This window comes from Branchiostoma belcheri, unplaced genomic scaffold (genome assembly GCF_001625305.1).
Source record: "Branchiostoma belcheri isolate BF01 breed outbred unplaced genomic scaffold, Haploidv18h27 scaffold36, whole genome shotgun sequence".
Classification (NCBI taxonomy): Eukaryota; Metazoa; Chordata; class Leptocardii; order Amphioxiformes; family Branchiostomatidae; genus Branchiostoma; species Branchiostoma belcheri.
This window is the reverse complement of record NW_017803976.1, coordinates 1,957,821-1,978,369: the sequence shown is the minus strand read 5'-3', so window position 1 is coordinate 1,978,369 and position 20,549 is coordinate 1,957,821. Positions and strand designations below refer to the sequence as shown.

Sequence of the window (20,549 nt, the reverse complement as noted above, 5' to 3'; positions counted from 1 at the left end):
TTATCTGCCATCCACGTTCTGGCATGGCAACAGACCTCTTTGCCCATTTTCAGTTGTACCCTATCCCCCAAACTTGTAGGAAGTCACGGCGACTGCTCTTATCACCGGATGTCTTGCCGGACATACTCATCAGGGCACAATTTCTGTTCCTCATTTTGACATAACACAAAATAGCAGAGCACAATTTCTGTTCCTCTTCTTGACATAACACATACTATCTGGGGAAAGTATCTTACAGTTAACATTGATTTTCTTACATTCCAATTCCTTGAGAGACGTCGCTGTTAAACATGGAGACAAATGACCTTTTCTCGTACGGTCAAAGACTCAAACAGAATGAAGGAACGAATTCGAAGAAAACTGCGTCGCCATTTCTGAGACTAGACAGGTTCTGGCCTACGTATTTGTTTAACAAGTTCGACTTTTGTTTTTTCTTGACATGACAGAGAACTAAACCTACCTCAAGCTACCCTAGAGTTCATATAAAGTGTACAAGCCTATACCGGATATCGATGTATCCAACACCCTACGAGCCTGTGAAAGAGCCCGTATGGCCCATGACACACTCGATGGAAGACAGGTTAGCTTGTTGCAACAAAAATTGTAAGACGAACATGACAACGACTTTTAAGGCATGCAATGCAATTTCAGGGTGGCAAATCTGGGTGGCAAAGTCTATTTTCTGGTCATTCTTTTCATGTAGTAAGTTGAAAATTCCCCGATATACCCTGTCGGAAAAATGTCGTACAACACGACGCATTCTCCCGATATAGTTGTACCCTGTCGAGGATGTGTCGTACAACACGACGCATTCCCCCGATATACTTGTACCCTGTCGGGGACTATCCCCCAAACGTGTAGGAAGTCGTCACGGCGACTGCTCTTATCACCGGATGTCTTGCCGGACATACTCAGATCACAATTTCTGTTCCTCTTTTTGACATAACACATAATAGCAGAGCAAAATTTCTGTTCCTCTTCTTGACATAACACATACTATCGGGGGAAAGTATCTTACAGTTAACATTGACTTTCTTACATTCCAATTTCTTGAGAGATGCTGTTAAACATCAAACAAAACATGGAGACAAATGACCTTTCCTACGGTCAAACAGAATGAAGGAACGAATTCGAAGAAAACTACGTCGCCATTTCTGAGACTAGACAGGTTCTGGTCTACGTATTTGTTTAACAAGTTTAACTTCTGTTTTTTTCTTGACATGACAGAGAAATAAACCTACCTCAAGCTACCCTAGAGTTCATATAAAGTGTACAAGCCTATACCGGATATCGATGTATCCAACACCCTACGAGCCTGTGAAAGAGCCCGTATGGCCCTTGACACACTCGATGGAAGACATGTTGGCTTGTTGCAACAAAAATTGTAAGACGAACATGACTACGACATTTAAGGCATGCAATGCAATTTCAGGGTGGCAAATCTGGGTGGCAAAGTCTATTTTCTGGTCATTCTTTTCATGTAGTAAGTTGAAAATGAAATGTATCTCAGGCAAAAATGCAATGTAGCTCAGGGAAAACGGACTTGTTTTGTATCGTAGGTTTGTACTAGCTATCTATATGTGGTACCAAAATAATAATGGGACCCCTCACATTACCTGTTTTGAAGCTATTTTAAACGCTTCAAGTATTAAAGGATGACGAAAATGTGCTAAGAAATGGTAGTAAATATCAGTAAGTCTCAAACAGATTTCCTTATCCACGGTTGTTTTGCCGCCTTGCCGCATCAGATGCCTGTATCAAGAAGCGGCTTTACCTGTGTGTACGGGTTTCCTACAGATGATAAGACTAGCCTCCTGTGGACTCCAATCCTTCCACGGACGGAATGGAACCTTCTCTCGGCAGCTATGTAGGATGGCCGGCTATATTAAAATAACACGTTAAAAACTCTTCCCCACCGCCGCGGGACCTGCACAGGAGGCTAGATAAGACGACGTCATTTCTGATTCTGTCAACGATTTGAAGTCTGTTGTTGCTACGATGCTTCCTCATTTCAGCACGATTCTCGTGTCAGCAGCAGCCCTTACCTCCGTTTCCTTGTTTTTCGTGAAGTAAATCTCAAACAGATTTCCTTATCCAGAATATTTCTTGTTTTGCCACGTTGAATTTGCACCAGGTGCCTGTATCAAGAATTTCGTTTCCGTGAGCTTAATTCATCTGGATACTAACTTTTCGGCATCCGGCGCTACCTGTTCAAATCATGCCTCATTACTCCCAACATACTCTGTCGGGGATGTGTCGTACAACACGACGCATTCCCCCGATATACTTGTACCCTGTCGGGGATGTGTCGTACAACACGACGCATTCCCCCGATATACTTGTACCCTGTCGGGGACTATCCCCCAAACTTGTAGGAAGTCGTCACGGCGACTGCTCTTATCACCGGATGTCTTGCCGGACATACTCAGAGCACAATTTCTGTTCCTCTTTTTGACATATCACATAATAGCAGAGCACAATTTCTGTTCCTATTCTTGACATAACACATACTATCGGGGGAAAGTATCTTACAGGTAACATTGACTTTCTTACATTCCAACTTCTTGAGAGACGCTGTTAAACATCAAACAAAACATGAAGACAAATGACCTTTCCTACGGTCAAACAGAATGAAGGAACGAATTCAAAGAAAATGACGTCGTCATTTCTGTAGACAGGTTCTGGTCTACGTATTTGTTTAACAAGTTTGACTTTAGTTTTTTCTTGACATGACGAAGACCTAAACCTACCTCAAGTTACCCTAGAGTTCATATAAAGTGTACAAGCCTATACCGGATATCGATGTGTCCAACACCCCACGAGCCTGTGAAAGAGCCCGTATGGCCCTTGACACACTTGATAGAAGACAGGTTAGCTTGTTGCAACAAAAATTGAAAGACGAACATGACTACAACATTTAAGGCATGCAATGCAATTTTAGAGTGGTAAATCTGGGCGGCAAAGTCAATTTAATTTTTCTGGTCATTCTTTTCATGTAATAAGTTGAATCAATCCTATCCAATATATAGCATACAGATATCTGTGAGGCAAAAATGAAATGTAGCTCAGGGAAAACGGGCTTGTTTTGTATCGTAGGTTTGTACTAGCTACTGTATCTATTGGTGGTACCAAAATAATAAAGGGACCCCTCACATGACCTGTTTTGAAGCTATTTTAAACGCTTCAAGTATTGAAGGATGACGAAAATGTGCTAAGAAATGGTAGTAAATATCAGTAAGTCTCAAACAGATTTCCTTATCCAGGACATTTCTTGTTTTACCGCCTTGAAATTTCATCAGATGCCTGTAACAAGCAGCGGCTTTTCCCGTGTGTGTACTGGTTTCCTACAGATTATAACTTATAATATAAGACGACGTCATTTCTGATTCTGTCAACGATTTGAAGTCTATCATGAAAGTTCATCTGTGTTGGTAGTTACATGTTTAAAGTTAAAACTTTTGGTCCAACACAAAAATTCTCTCACCTAGAGCTTTCGAACAGTCACTCTGGTCTTCCTCAGTAGATTGACCCAGTGAAGCTTGTCACGTGGGTTCTTTGAAGTGTGACGTCAACACTGGGTCAAAGGTATCTGGTAGACGATGTCGGCCCCCGTCGCGGTTCAATGAAGGTTGATGGGCCCTGATGTATATGGCTTCCGACCTTCACCCCTCTCAAGAAATAGTCTTGTCCAGTGTCTAAAATCCTTACAGTGTCAAGTGAAACAAAATGTCCGGGTGACTCTATGTGGATGTGTGGATGTTGAGACACCTCTGAACTGGCAGAGCTAGGCCGTGTATGTTCTTGAAACCTGGCTTTTAGAGACCTCTCTGTTTTCCCAATGTACGTTTCCTGGCAGTTAACATTTTCTTACATTCCAATTTCTTGAGAGACGCTGTAAAACATCAAACAAAACATGGAGACAAATGACCTTTCCTACGGTCAAACAGAATGAAGGAACGAATTCGAAGAAAACTACGTCGTCATTTTTGAGACTGTAGACAAGTTCTGGTCTACGTATTTGTTTAACAAGTTCGACTTCTGTTTTTACTTGACATGACGAAGAACTAAACCTACCTCAAGTTACCCTAGAGTTCATATAAAGCGTACAAGCCTATGTCGGATATCGATGCATCCAACACCCCTACGAGCCTGTGAAAGAGCCCGTATGGCCCATGACACACTCGATGAAAGACAGGTTAGCTTGTTGCAACAAAAATTGTAAGACGAACATGACTACGACTTTTAAGGCATGCAATGCAATTTTAGGGTGGCAAATCTGGGTGGCAAAGTCTATTTTCTGGTCATTCTTTTCATGTAGTAAGTTGAATCAAACCTATCCAATATATAGCATACAGATATCCGTGAGGCAAAAATGAAATGTAGCTCAGGGAAAACGGACTTGTTTCGTATCGTAGGTTTGTACTAGCTACCTAAAGGATGGCGAAAATGTGCAAAGAAATGGTAGTAAATATCAGTCAATATCAAACAGATTTCCTTATCCAGGACATTTCTTGTTTTGCCGCCTTGAAATTGCATCAGATGCCTCACGACAACACGACACATTCCCCGATATAGTTGTACCCTGTCGGGGACTATCTCCAAACTTGTAGGAAGTCGTCACGGCGACTGCTCTTATCACCGAATTTCTTGCCGGACATACTCAGAGCAAAATTTCTGTTTCTCTTCTTGACATAACACATACTATCGGGGGAAAGTATCTTACGTATACAGTTAACATTGACTTTCTTACATTCCAATTTCTTGAGAGACGCTGTTAAATATCAAACAAAACATGGAGACAAATGACCTTTCCTACGGTCAAACAGAATGAAGGAACGAATTCGAAGAAAACTGCGTCGCCATTTCTGAGACTAGACAGGTTCTGGCCTACGTATTTGTTTAACAAGTTCGACTTTTGTTTTTTCTTGACATGACAGAGAACTAAACCTACCTCAAGCTACCCTAGAGTTCATATACAGTGTACAAGCCTATGCCGGATATCGATGTGTCCAACACCCCACGAGCCTGTGAAAGAGCCCGTATGGCCCTTAAAAGACTAGATGGAAGACAGGTTGGCTTGTTGCAACAAAAATTGTAAGACGAACATGACTACGACTTTTAAGGCATGCAATGCAATTTCAGGGTGGCAAATCTGGGTGGCAAAGTCAATTTTCTGGTCAAACTTTTCATGTAGTAAGTTGAATCAATCCTATCCAATATATAGCATACAGATATCTGTGAGGCAAACATGAAATGTAGCTCAGGGAAAACGGACTTGTTTTGTATCGTAGGTTTGTACTAGCTATCTATGTGTGGTACCAAAATAATAAAGGGACCCCTCACATTACCTGTTTTGAAGCTATTTTAAACGCTTCAAGTATTAAAGGATGACGAAAATGTGCTAAGAAATGGTAGTAAATATCAGTAAGTCTCAAACAGATTTCCTTATCCAGGACATTTCTTGTTTTGCCGCCTTGCCGCATCAGATGCCTGTATCAAGCAGCGGCTTTACCTGTGTGTACAGGTTTCATACAGATGATAAGACGACGTCATTTCTGATTCTGTCAACGATTTGAAGTCTGTTGTTGCTACGATGCTTCCTCATTTCAACACGATTCTCGTGTCAGCAGCAGCCCTTACCTCCGTTTCCTTGTTTTTCGTGAAGTAAATCTGAAACAGATTTCCTTATCCACGATATTTCTTGTTTTGCCGCCTTAAAATAGCATCAGATGCCTGTATCAGGAATTTCGTTTCCGTAAGCTTAATTCTTCTGGGTACTAACTTTTCGGCATCCGGCGCTACCTGTTCGAATAATAACTCATTACTCCCAACATACTCTGTCGGGGATGTGTCGAACAACACGACACATTCCCCCGATATACTTGTACCCTGTCGGGGATGTGTCGTACAACACCACGCATTCCCTGATATACCCTGTCGGAAAAATGTCGTACAACACGACGCATTCTCCCGATATACTTGTACCCTGTCGAGGATGTGTCGTACAACACGCGCATTCCCCCGATATACTTGTACCCTGTCGGGGATGTGTCGTACAACACGACGCATTCCCCCGATATACTTGTACCCTGTCGGGGATGTGTCGTACAACACGACGCATTCCCCCGATATACTTGTACCCTGTCGGGGACTATCCCCCAAACTTGTAGGAAGTCGTCACGGCGACTGCTCTTATCACCGGATGTCTTGCCGGACATACTCAGAGCACAATTTCTGTTCCTCTTTTTGACATAACACATAATAGCAGAGCACAATTTCTGTTCCTCTTCTTGACATAACACATACTATCGGGGGAAAGTATCTTACAGTTAACATTGACTTTCTTACATTCCAATTTCTTGAGAGACGCTGTTAAACATCAAACAAAACATGAAGACAAATGACCTTTCCTACGGTCAAACAGAATGAAGGAACGAATTCAAAGAAAATGACGTCGTCATTTCTGAGACTGTAGACAGGTTCTGGTCTACGTATTTGTTTAGCAAGTTCGACTTCTGTTTTTTCTTGACATGACGAAGACCTAAACCTACCTCAAGTTACCCTAGAGTTCATATAAAATGCACAAGCCTATGCCGGGTATCGATGTATCCAACACCCCTACGAGCCTGTGAAAGAGCCCGTATGGCCCTTGACACACTCGATGGAAGACGGCTTAGCTTGTTGCAACTAAAATTGTAAGACGAACATGACTACGACTTTTAAGGCATGCAATGCAATTTCAGGGTGGCAAATCTGGGTAGCAAAGTCTATTTTCTGGTCATTCTTTTCATGTAGTAAGTTAACTAAATCCTACCCCATAGCATACAGATATCTTTGAGGTAAAAATGCGATGTCACGGAGATAAAGGGACTCCTCACGTAACTTGTTTTGAAGCTATTTTAAACTCTTCAATTATCAAAGGATGACGAAAATGTGCTAAGAAATGGTAGACAAAAAGCAGACATAGTTTTACTTCAAGAGACACACTTTACCAGCGATATGATACAGTTAGTTAACAGGGAGTGGGGAGGAAAATGTTACCATAATTTCGGAACAAACCTAAGTAGAGGAGTTAGTATACTATTTAATCCCCGGATATCTGTTACTGAACTAGAAGTCAGTAATGATAATGTAGGTAGAAAAACCCTGGTAAACTGTAAAATCAAAGACGAAATGTTCACACTAATTAATATATATGCACCAAATGAGCCATCTAAAAGAACTTGTTTCTTTAAAGAATTGATTACTTGGTTACACGAAATGAACATACACAAGTTAGTTATAGGCGGGGACTGGAATACTATCCTAGACAAGGAGAAGGACAGAACTCCCCCCACTGCTCATAACACATATAACAATGAGCCAGGAACAATAATTGTAGACATATGTAACATTTTTAACGTATACGAATGTATGGAGAGAGACATTTCCCAGCAAACGACAATACACCTGGAGAAGAAATAACCCCATGGTGGCATGTCGATTAGATTACTTTCTGATCCAAAAATCGTTTGGAAATAGAGTGATCAGTGCGGACATTAGACCTGCTGTACGCACCGATCATCAAGCGGTAATGCTAAAGATCACCACAAAACAAGCCGAAAAAGGGCCAGGACTGTGGAGATTTAACAATAGTTTGTGTAAGGACATGAACTATAGAAAGCTTTTAACACAAACGATAAAAAGTATGCAGGGGAGATGTAAACAGTATGACCATAGAACGCACTGGGATTTATGTAAAAAAATCATAAAAGAAAGAACAATACAATACAGTAAAAGAAAAGCGCTTTGTCGTTCAAAATGTCTTAGATCTCTCGAAGAAAATATTGCAGTTCTTGAAACAAAAATAAATGGAGAAACAGATTCTTATGATGATATTATTACAAGATATAACCAGGCAAAGGAACAACTTGATAAATTTTATGAAGATAAAGCAACTGGGGCAAGGATACGATCAAGGACTAGATACTATGAGCAAGGTGAAAAATCCACAAAGCTTTTTTTAAACCTAGAACGGAGTAATGGTAAAAAGCACACCATCACAAAGTTAACGGGACCCAATAAGGAATTGTTTACAAACACAGCTGGGATACTACAACACTGCAAAGAATTCTACGAAGACTTGTATAGATCTAAACAGGTGGCCGACGAAGAGGCAGACATTTTTTAGAAGGAATTAACATACCGGATACCCTGTCTGAAGACGAAAATGCACATTTAAATAAAACACTTACTGACAGTGAATTTATAAAAGCTCTTACACAAATGAAAACCTGATAAAAGTCCGGGGTCAGATGGCTTAACCGTTGAATTTTATCAAAACTTTTGGGACATTATAGGCCAATTAGTGTTAAATTCAATTAAGGAAGGATTGGAAAAAGGAGAATTGTCGTTATCACATAAGAAGGCTATTCTCAAGCTGCTACATAAGGGCGGTGAGGAAGATAACCTAGATAATTGGAGACCTGTAAGTTTGTTGAATGTTGACTTCAAAATATTAACCCATGTACTCGCAAATAGATTAAAACCTCTTTTGCCAAAACATATAAATGAAAACCAAACAGCATATATAAAGGGACGCTGTATTACTCAAAACATAAGACTACTTTTAGATATTATGACGTACACGGAGAAAGTCAATAGTCCCGGTATACTGTTATTTTTAGATTTCAAAAAGGCATATGATTCTATAGAATGGAACTTTTTGTTCAAGGTGCTGAATAGATACAATTTTGGAGATACTTACATAAAATGGGTAAGAACTATTTATAACAAATGTAGCAGTGCAGTAAGTAACAATGGATGGCTGTCAGAGTTCTTTCTTTTACAAAGAGGCGTACGACAAGGGTGCCCTCTATCAGCATTATTATTTCTTTTCGTAGCAGAAATTTTAGCACTTTATATAAATCAAAAAAAAGATATTGTGGGAATTACTATAACAGACGGTAAGGATGAAAAAGAAGTGAAAACATCACAAGTAGCAGATGACACTACGCTATTGCTAGGGAATGAAAAGTCTGTATACATAGTTATTGAATCATTACAATTATTCAGCAAAATAGCAGGACCTGAGCTTAACATCCGAAAAACACAAGCTATATGGGTGGGGATGTTGGAAATTTAGGAAAAAGGAAATAGGGGGAATTGCTTTTCCGAACAAACCTATTAAATCGCTAGGTATATACTTTGGACATAACAAGATAGAGTGTAATGAAAAGAATTGGGATGAAAAAGTAAAAAAAATTAGAGAATATGTTGTATATATGGAAAAATAAGAAAACTTAACCTTTTATGGAAGTGACAGTGTTGAAAACACTGATAATGTCACAAATCATTTACCGTGCCACTACACTTGTTGTCCCTGAAGAAACGATCCTTAAACTCAATAGTTTGTTTTACAACTTTCTTTGGTCTGGAAAAAGAGATAAGATAAAACGATCTGTAATGATATCAGACTACGAGAATGGTGGAGTAAACATGTTGGATGTTAGATCACAAATACAAGCTCTACACGCTGGTTTAATTCGTCGTTTGATGGACGGCACTTCTGGTGACTGGAAACTCCTCCCAAGTTTGTACCTTAATAGCTTGGGAGAAAATTTCTAATTATAAAAATGCATTTTAGAAATAGATTGAACTGTCCAAACATGGAGACTATACCACTATTCTATCAACATGTCATTTTAGGTTGGCACAAGGCAGGAGGAGGAGATGTGTCAGAACCTGAGACTGCACATGAGGTTAAAAGCCACATATTGTGGGGATCACGATTTATTGTAAATACACAAGGACAACAAAAAAGAAGATCTTTGTTTTTCAAAAAATGGATACACTCAAATATCATATACATAGATGACTTGCTGGACGACAACCTCTGTATAAATGAGAATTGTATACTCAACAAATTACAAGATCGTACTAACTGGCTAAGCGAAATTTACATGATAAAAAACGCTATTCCCAAAAGCTGGCTATTGCTGTTGAAAAGAGAACATGAGTCAAGACCGGTAACGGTGCAAAATTTTGATTTTACCAAATACACTTGTAAATATCTTTACAAGATGATAATTTCAGACAAAATTCAGAAATCACAGGTGGAAAATATTTGGACAAATAAATTTCAAATTGATCCAGCAGTCTTTCAAATCCCGTGGAAAGACAGAACGGTCAATCTCACAACAGAAAGAAAACTATCAAATTTCATGTTCAAACTTTTGCACAGAATACTCCCGAACAACAAAAATCTTTTCAAATGGAAAATAATAAATTCACCTTTATGTATGATATGTATGAAAATAGAAGACGACGAACACATGTTCTTTAGATGTAAAAGAGTAAACAGCTTCTGGGAAAGGGTAAAAAATTTGTTAAGTAGTATAACTGATATTGATATGGACTTTAAAACATGTATACTGGGAATTTCAAGAAATACATATATAGACAGAATCGCAAATCATACCATAGCCATAGCACTACATGTAATTTTTAAGAGTTGGGCATTATACAAAGATAAAAATTACTACAACAGAATAGATTGTTTTAATTTATTTGTCAGAGAATGTATGGAAAAATTTAAGATCGAAAAACATTAACAAATACCGAATCACATGTACAATTATTACAGAACTGGATTGATAAACTTTCAGGAGAATGTACTATGTAAATCTCAACAACAGCTCAAAATATGTTCCGTTTCTTTAAGCCACTTCAAATAGACTGCTGACCGCTTTTTATTCGGGACATGTTAAAGTACCGTAGATATGATTGTATGTCCATCAAAAAGAATATTGTAGACAGAGTAGTGCCATAGTAGTACCAGAATTGTACACAGAATGGGTTTTGTATATTGTATATATTGATTTGAATAAAGATTTTAACTTAAAAAAAAAATGGTAGTATATATCAGTCAGGTAGTAAGTCTCAAACAGATTTCCTTATCCAGGACATTTCTTGTTTTGCCGCCTTGCCGCATCAGATGCCTGTATCAAGCAGCGGCTTTACCTGTGTGTACAGGTTTCATACAGATGATAAGACGACGTCATTTCTGATTCTGTCAACGATTTGAAGTCTGTTGTTGCTACGATGCTTCCTCATTTCAGCACGATTCTCGTGTCAGCAGCAGCCCTTACCTCCGTTTCCTTGTTTTTCGTGACGTAAATCTCAAACAGATTTCCTTATCCACGATATTTCTTGTTTTGTCGCCTTTAAATTGCATCAGAGGCCTGTGTCAAGAAGCGGCTAGTTTTTCCTGCGCTAAACAGCACTAAATTAGTGGAACAGCAATTGTCCTGTTTCTTGTGCTCATATTTCGCGTTACGGGTTTACATCGATCTTACGATTTGCGGCACTCTCGGTCAAAGTTACAGGAAGCGGAATTTCTTTCTTTCTTTTTTTTAGGGGGGGGGGGAATTAAAATTAACGTCGGCTATAAAAATTGACGTTGATCAAAAATCCAACGAAAACCGTGAACAGTTCTGGTTTCGCGCATGTGCAGTACGTTCTGCGGACGTGCTCACACCGGGTGTTATTACCTTCGCAAAGAATGTTATGTTTTCAGTACCGTTTGTCCGTCTAAATGATGATGATTGTCCGTCTGTCTGTTCAAGTGTTTGTTTGTTTGTTTTAAACAGCACAACTCAAGAAGCTTTGATTAAATGCATTGTCATGAAACTTGGTAGGTGGGTAGGTCTTGGCGACTTTTGTTGGTACTGTAGTAGAACTTCCGGTTTTGATATCTCATGATCTGGACATGCTAGGGTCATGAATTTTGGCTGGTAAATAGCTCTTTGGCTAGGGAAGAAGTTAAATGAGTTTGGTTTCCCTAGCAGCTTGCTCTAAAACTACAGACGCATTTGTACGAAAATCTTCGAAGGAGGATAACTCAAGAACCGGTTGACGGATTGTCGTGGTTTTTGGTATGTAGGTTGCTGAAGTGTTACTTGACATAATTAGATAAAAAAATATGCAAATCATGAGCTAATTTGCATAATTAATAAGTAAATTATATATACCTTTGTATTGTATATTATATTTGCTTTCTAAATTGTTCGATAAAAGGACTATGAAACACTTGTGACATATGTACGAGCAACATCTGAAGATATAGATTATGTTAATAAAGATGTAATTTGCATAGTTAATGGGAAAATTGCTATAATTTCATAGAAGTAACTGCTGGGAATTTCATACTTGGAAGTTAAGTGAAGGTGAACATCAATAAACATTATTTATTTAAATCATGACCTCATTTGCATAATTTAAGAGGAAGTGCTAGAATAGCCTTTTTTGTTGGAGAATATGATCAACTTATATAATCCATGCAAATGAGGCTCTTATTTGCGAAATCAATGAGCAAAGATGTATAATTTACCCCGGAAGGGTTTACAACATTTGGCGAAGGAAGGTATGATGTGCGGAACTCTTGTTATACCTGCAGCAGTAGCAGCAGCATGCAGATGTGCCGCGTGACGTGCCGATCTGCTGCAGTCGGTGTCCTCGGTCTCCTGTGGGTCATCACGACTGCCTCGGCCTGTCCGGAGAAATGTTGGTGTACTATTGGCGGGTGGGCTAGCTGTGCCGAAAAGGGATTCAAAGACGTTCCCGCCAACATACCATTGGAGACAACTATTCTTTACCTGCAGTCCAACAGCATCCAGAACCTGACTGATGCGTCTTTCTCAGCTCTCACCAGCCTGGAACGGCTTCATCTGCAAAGTAATGGCATCCGTATTCTACCTGGCGTAGTCTTCTCACATCTCGCCATCCTGGAGTGGCTTTATCTGCAGAACAACGACATCAGCGTTCTCCCTGACGGAGTCTTCTCAAATCTCACCAGCCTGGTGGGGCTTTATCTACAGAACAACGACATCAGCGTTCTCCCTGACGGAGTCTTCTCACATCTCACCAGCCTGGTGGCGCTTTATCTACAGAACAACGACATCAGCGTTCTCCCTGACGGAGTCTTCTCACATCTCACCAGTCTGAGGTGGCTTTATCTGCAGAACAACAACATCAGCGTTCTCCCTGACGGAGTCTTCTCACATCTCACCAGCCTGGAGGGGCTTTATCTGCAGAACAACAACATCCGCGTTCTCCCTGACGGAGTCTTCTCACATCTCACCAGCCTGAGGCGGCTTTATCTGCAGAACAACGACATCAGCGTTCTCCCTGACGGTGTCTTCTCACATCTCACCAGCCTGAAGGTGCTTTATCTGGAGAACAACAACATCCGCGTTCTCCCTGACGAAGTCTTTTCACATCTCACCAGCCTGGAGGAGCTTGCTCTGCAGAACAACAACATCAGCGTTCTCCCTGACGGAGTCTTCTCACATCTCGTCAGCCTGGAGGAGCTTTATCTCCAGAACAACGATATACAGAATCTAACCAACGAGATATTTTCAACTCAAACTAGCGTTCAAATACTGGACCTGTCTAACAATCGCATCGAGATTCTTCCAGCCACAGTTTTCTCCAATCTTACCAGGCTGACCAAGTTAAACCTGTCTAGCAATAGCATACAGATGCTGCCTGCTGGCATCACAAGTCTTCCTCCTCTGATGACCCTTGCTATATATGGGAACCCCTGGCGGTGTGACTGTATATTGCAGGGTCAAATGACTTTGGTAAGTCTGCGTAATACAATTCATGGGAACCCTACCTGTAGCTCCCCTAGTCACATGGAAGGTGTCGCATTGGAACACGTCGGGACAAACACGGTGTGTCACGGCCGCGGTTACTGCGCTCCGGCAGAGGGTACCTGTGATTGCAAAGACGGCTGGACTGGCCCATACTGTGGCAAAGGTAAGATGTCTGTTTGCATTCCAGAAGCATAAGTGAATGTACGAAATTGAGGACAATTAGCAGGGGTTCTCATGATAGTAATGTGAATGTATGATATCAGCTTCCTTACAGTCACAGGTCTTTGTATGAATAGTTGACTTTATTGCAAATCCTTTTTTCCTTGAATCTTGAATGAAAGAACAGCTGTGATATTGATATCGATATAAAGAAAATAAACAAACTCAGCATTTATTTTCATGTTTTAATTCACAGAGATCTGCTGTGACAGTGCCATACGGATATTGAACGGCCAAGTCAATGGGAACGACAGCTACTGCTATGGAAACGCCGTCCAGTTTTCTTGTGACACCGGATATGAGCTTGTCGGCAACTCCGAATCCTTCGCGATCTGCCAAGACAGAGGATGGGACCGAAACTTTCCGACTTGCCAACGTGAGTTAACGTTACCGAAATAACATTTTATGTCTAACTTTGCAGAAGGAAAGCATATAGTTTTGATCTGTTTCTCCGTCTTCGCAAAACATATAAGATCAATGACCTGGTCCAGACGTCTGTCACCATGGTAACTGGTGCTTCAGCAGACATCCTGTGGTGTTTGGTTACATTATGGAGCGATACAGAGCTGGAGGAGCTGGTCCTCCCACAAATCCTGCCATGATATACTAGTATATGAATGTGATTTAGTAAGAATCAACAAAGCAGCAGTTTGTTAGGCTAGACCATGTGAAGGTAAACAGCATTTCCTTTGCAAATGTTACCTTTCTGTTTTTTCGACTTTCTTTGTTTATCATTTCCTGTCATCTGAAAGAAGAGTATACCAAATAATGTACTGTTGTTAATTTTAGAGCCTTTAACACTGCTCATTAAAACGCTATACATTTTCAGGTATCTGCTGTGATAAAACATTAGAAATCACGAACGGCGTGGTGAATGCCACCGACGGTTACTGTTTTGGGAACAACATTTCGTTCTCTTGCAACCCTGGGTACGAGCTTGTAGGGAGGTCTTTGGCCACCTGCCATGAGGACGGGAGTTGGGGACGAGAGATTCCGACTTGCCAAATATGTGAGTTACCTCGTCGGCATTCTATGTTTTCATCATTGACTAAGTTTAAAAAAATATGTAAACGTCTCTAAGACCAACTGGACCTTCAAGATACAGATATATATGCATTTGCCATTCCATCACAGCTATTGAAGGAATGAAATAACATCACTGGACGAACCGACATTCAGGTAAACGGAGTTCCTTGTTACAGCATGGCCACAGTCAGTGTCGTCATCACCACTCTGGTGCCAGAAAAAAAGCAAGCTGAAAATTTGTTTTATCACACACAGTACCTGAACAGCAGAGTCAATCGCCCTTGGAAGCCATCATCGCCGCCGGTAGCAGTGCCGGTATCATCGCAGCGCTGATCGTGGCAGCTGTCGTCTTAACGGTCTTCCTAAGACGGAGGAGGAAGGAAAGAGAAGACAGCCCAGTACAGATCGACTCCTTTCTACCAGATGATGTAATAAGTGAGTTAAATATAGTCTTACCTCAGAAGGACAGTAGGTTCGGAGTTTAAATTTGTTTACATGTGTTCTGGCACTTCTTGTCGGTCTGGTGGGAAAGGAAACAAATTTCTCCACAATTGCAGGATGTCCCCAACTTGACGCCTTAGGATCTTGTCTGGGCAATTTTAACTGTACCAGACATTTTAGAGATGAAATATTTTACCCCCAATGTTCATATGCCATGTTTTTCTACAGTCCACAACAGAAGACTGCAAGAGTTAGCGGCGGTCCCGCTGGTTCCTATTCGGCCAGAGTTGCCGGGGTTTGAGGTCGACCCCAGCCGGGTGACGCTTGGAGAGAGGATCGGTAGCGGGGCGTTCGGCTTCGCTTACCGGGCAACCCTGACAACTGGCGACGAGACGGAGGATGTCGTCGTCAAAACTTTGAAACGTACGTGTGTGTGTGTGTGTGTGTGTGTGGTGAAAGAGGGAGAGATCGATTGACAATGTTACAAATTAACAAAGACCTGTTTCTCAAAAGCCCCTAGATAAACGCCGGCATTTGATTACCAGTTTTTTTTTATTTGTAACTGAATTTTCCATAGTTCTTTTGCCATTTGTAACCATTTCTGACTTATTTTACGCCACTTTGATTTTCCCACCCTGCCCATCCGCAGACAACGCCAGTGAGGAAGACCGGCTGAGTTTTCTGCAGGAGATCCGTGCAGTGGTGGAGCTGGGGGTTCAAGACAACGTTCTGGGTCTGGTCGCATGCTGCACGGTGGTACGAGACCATCTGTATCTCATCACGGAGTTCATGCCGTACGGGGACCTGAAGAACTTCTTAAGGAAATGCCGACAGGTGAGCCATCTTGATGTCGTATTCTGGAAGACGGTAAGTAAGCAAAGGAATGTAGTCTTTTTTTAAATGAACATTTGACTTTCTAAAAAGTTTACGCACGATGTATTTGCAAAATCTAACTTTAATCAACTTTAATACTAAATTGTTTTTCTACAGGAAGAGATATATGACCAACCTCGGGACGACATCTACAACTTCGAGGTGAAACAGATGTACCAGGTGGCCCGGCAGATCGCTAGAGGCATGGTAAGTACAGGTAACAAGTACCCGGTGCTGCAGTGTACCAGGTATTGCAGATGTACTAGGTGCTGCAGATGTGCCATGTGCTGAAGATGTACTAGGTGCTGCAGATGTACCAGGTGCTGCAGATGCACTAGGTGCTGCAGATGTACAAAGTGCTGCAGATGCACAAAGTGCTGCAGATGCACCAGATGCCTTTAATGTACCGGGTTGCCCGGCAGTTTGCTATGAGCCTGGAAAGACTTTAATAATCCATGTACGAGTATATGATCTGCATTTTTAACTAGTGATATAAAAGGCACTCCACATTCGCCCCGTTATACGTTTAGTAATGTCCTTGCCAGTTGGCTGTATCTTAGGCTAGATTGATGAAATGTATCATGACATTTCTGTGGATGTTCATGTTTCAGGATCACATCTCCCGGTCCCGTTACATCCACGGTGACCTGGCGGCCCGGAACGTGCTGGTCGGTGAGGAGCTGAAGGTGAAGATCTCCGACTTCGGGCTGGCAGACGACATCTACACCCGAGGGTACCGTCGGCAGGACCGGCTCCAGAGGGTGCCCTGGAAGTGGATGGCGCCGGAGCGGCTGGAGGATGGGAAAGCCTACACCTCACAGAGCGATGTGTGAGTAGTCTTATGGTATAAAACCTGCAATGTAACCGTGCTACTCAAATTCTAACACAGCGATGAGTGAGTAACACTCGACAATCTGCAGTATTACTCTCGTGCCCAAATCCTAACTCTAACCCCACACCACACATGTGTGAGTAGAGTATATCCCTGGGTGATCCCGACTGGAGTCATCTGAGAAACTCTAATGGGGACCTCTGATCTGCCGGTGGAACTAACCTGAGAGGATGAGGTCTATTGCTATAACTTTACATTGCCCAACATACCCTAGAAGTTAACCCTAAACAGTACACCTGGGGTCCGCGCGGACCCCAGCACTATATATTCTGTAGTATCTTTTTTGTTTCTATAGATTTTTTTCTGAAATTTTAGGTAATTGTCACCCACAAAGTTGTCTCTCAATACAGTGCAGAAAACTCCGTTTCTACCATTTATAAAAAAATATTATATCTGATTTTCTTTTGGGGTCCGCGCGGACCCCAGCCGGCTTTCGATCATAATGGATACACTGGCGTTCTTATACATTACATTATTTCCGTTTTTATATGTTTTTATGCACTCATCTTATGTCTACCAAGTTTTCAGAGAATGGTGTAGTAATAGAATTAAATTTTAATAACTTTGGTGTAATTATGACGTCATATTACGTCAGAGCTAATAATATAGTCCGCCATATTGGATTTTGACCAATGACGTCATCAAATTAGCATATTCTATGCATATTAAATGATTTAACTTATATTTAATTATGTAAGATGTTATTAATGTTGGAAAAGAAGTGTAATTTAATATAAAACTCTGAAAATTTTTATGTTTAAACCAAAATTACTTCTATTTTGAAAAATAGAAACCCGTTGCCATGGCAACACAAAAAAACATCAACTAACTAGTATCAAACTAATATGAACTTTTTTCCATAGACATTTTAGGAAAGGTCTCCAAATTTGATACTTCTAGCGCAAGACGTTTAGCCGCTATCTGAGATCAAAGTTGGGCCTCAAAAGCCCCTTCAGTCTGAAATGGGTTTAAAAATCGGGTATTTCTTCTTGTCTTCTTTTCTTCACCAAAAAATAGAAAAAGTTCAAAATGTATGATATTTGTTTGCAATGTGGACACAGAGGTTCCCACATCAGTTTGCAAAACAATTGAGCTGGTAGCATGTTGATAATTTCTAAAAATTAGCAAAAAACTGCTCTGGGGTCCGCGCGGACCCCAGGTGTACAGATTAATCAGTCCGGGAAGGTGTACTGTTGAGGGTTAAACATTCAATTACATTACTGGTAACTACTGATATTATTTAGATAGTCTGTTCTAATGTCACAATACCAGAAAATGTATTTTAATGGCACTGCACATGTATGATACTGAACATGAATCGCAGATTGCGCACCAGCAGAGATTTCAATTGAGATCACTGCCAAAAGAGACTCCGGTCCTTCTGCTGACAGACTCCGATCGGGATTTCTACCGGTAGAATCGACGATTCTATCGGATCGGAGCTCTCTACCCAGAAACGATGTCTCCAATGACGTCGGTGAAGGTTAGACATCCAGGTACTAAGATACGCCAAAAAGCAGTTACTCGAGCAACTGGATATGATTTTGGAAACGGTCAGGTGTTTCAGCTAGTATCCACTAGCTTTCGTCAGTGAATACTAGTTGAAACGTCCGACCGTTTCCAAAAGCATATCCAGTTGCTCGAGTCGGCGATATCTCCCATTATATCATTGATTCCCGTTAACATGTCCTGACATCCCCCCCCCAACAGGTGGTCCTTCGGGATAGTGCTGTACGAGATCAGTACGCTAGGGGGCGAGCCTTACCCTGACGTGGCAATAGCCCATCTGAAAGATCGCCTGCAGGCTGGATTCAGGATGGCCAAACCGGAGGGCTGCCCTCCTGGCATGTAAGTCTGTTTTTTTGCACCATAATTGCGAGCAAACGGACAAGACTTCTTCAAACTCTACCAACAAAACAAACAAAAGGTAAAAACCTACTACTGTATCATGAAAATCCATTAGTGAATTTTCACGTTAGCCCAAAGCAAGTAATTTTTATGGATGACATCAGCGCGCGCATTAACTTTCGCCTGATTTAAACAACAAAAAAAACAAGAAATTTTGTTACCCTCTGATAGTGGTCACGCACCATACCGTAAATGGGCAAAGATATCTGTTGCCATGCCGGAAGGTGGATGGCAGATAACTATGAAGAGAGGAGGCAAGAAAAGGCTCTGATTTTATGTTTTGTTTCTTACTTTGATGCAGTGATATGTGATGCTGGCTGTGTACTATATGTGATGTTCCCACTGAATCAAAACCATTTTTACAATGATTGAGTCAAAATTTTGAAATCTAGGAACCTTTTTTTTTTGGCCCGCCTCGTTTTTTTCGCCCGTTCGCATTAGATTTGGAGTCTGTGAGGTATGTCATCCATAAAATTTACTTGCTGTGGCCTTATATTCAGTTCATCAGAAAACACACATGCCTGATGTATTGTGCGGCACTACGTTATTATGCGGCAATACATGCGTGCAACTTTAAATTTAATCTTAAAAACTGGAGCATCATAGAACATTTTTTTATTCCTGGTAATATACATTTTATGAATTCCGATATGGCCATGACTTACAATTTAGGACCACTGCAGTTCATACGAAGATCACTAGACATCGCTTTTTCGCTTTTTCTCACAGGTACGATCTGATGCTGCAGTGTTGGCGTTGGCAGCCCTCCGAGCGGCCGTCCTTCCGCATCTTGGAGCTCGACCTGGACAAGCAACTGGCCTTCTACGGACCCGAGTACGCTATAACAGCCCCCGCCACTGAAACAGCACCCAAACATACAGCAGTTTGAATTTTGGAAAATCTACAGCATAATTTACATTATGTTATACCTGGGCAGCGATAATGTTCGATATGGGTGTTCCAACGGTCCCGTGTGATAACTAGCCGTATCACCCACATGGGGTTCTAACGGTTATCACACGGAATTCCAAATGTTCCATATAATAAATCGAATGCGTTTCGTTTTGAACATTCGAATACTAGTACCAGATTTGGACGTTGGAATTTTTACAATTTTTTTGTTTATGGGACGCCAAATATGCTCAATTCCCGGCACATGCATTTTGTATTGAATTGCGTGTTTTCTGAGCTGGGTATAACAAATAGAATACCACAAGGTTATTCCGCATCAAATTGTGATGAAATGAACTTTGATACGAGTGGGCCTCCTCTTGTTGGCTATAAGTGCATCAAAGAAGTTGATATAGCTAGGATATTAGTGTATATGGTATATAATAGTACAATATGTCAAGAAAGTGAGAGACTTGTAGATAGCTATTGGAAGAATATTCGTTGCAACCCACTGACATGTTCCGGACGATTTGTACACTGGATCAAATTTTAAACAATGTTCTACGTAGTCAACAAAACGGTATGTAATAGTAGAAAAATATTATAATCAACCCCGATAGAGGCATTTATTAATTAGTCATGTATTATAACCAAGATGCACG

General features: G+C 40.9%; 1 protein-coding gene across 1 annotated transcript; it reads left to right on the top strand.

Annotated features, from left to right (window-relative positions):
• Window positions 1-512: 512 nt before the first annotated feature.
• LOC109475986 lies at window positions 513-19,885 on the top strand. Its single transcript, XM_019776794.1, has 10 exons — window positions 513-580; window positions 12,437-13,800; window positions 14,053-14,232; window positions 15,138-15,317; window positions 15,552-15,746; window positions 15,973-16,157; window positions 16,314-16,403; window positions 16,808-17,025; window positions 18,799-18,936; window positions 19,726-19,885. Exons 1-10 carry the CDS (start codon window positions 513-515, stop codon window positions 19,883-19,885), a joined length of 2,778 nt encoding a protein of 925 aa, XP_019632353.1.
• The last annotated feature ends 664 nt before the right edge of the window (window positions 19,886-20,549 follow it).

What these genes read in the sequence shown, in the direction of transcription:
- LOC109475986 (XM_019776794.1), top strand. Translation starts at nt 513, where the DNA reads ATGTATCCAACACCCTACGAGCCTGTGAAAGAGCCCGTATGGCCCATG. An exon ending in GGCAGATCGCTAGAGGCATG is followed by an intron (nt 16,404 to 16,807) that starts GTAAGTACAGGT and finishes TTCATGTTTCAG; the next exon opens with GATCACATCTCCCGGTCCCG. An exon ending in GAGGGCTGCCCTCCTGGCAT is followed by an intron (nt 18,937 to 19,725) that starts GTAAGTCTGTTT and finishes TTTTTCTCACAG; the next exon opens with GTACGATCTGATGCTGCAGT.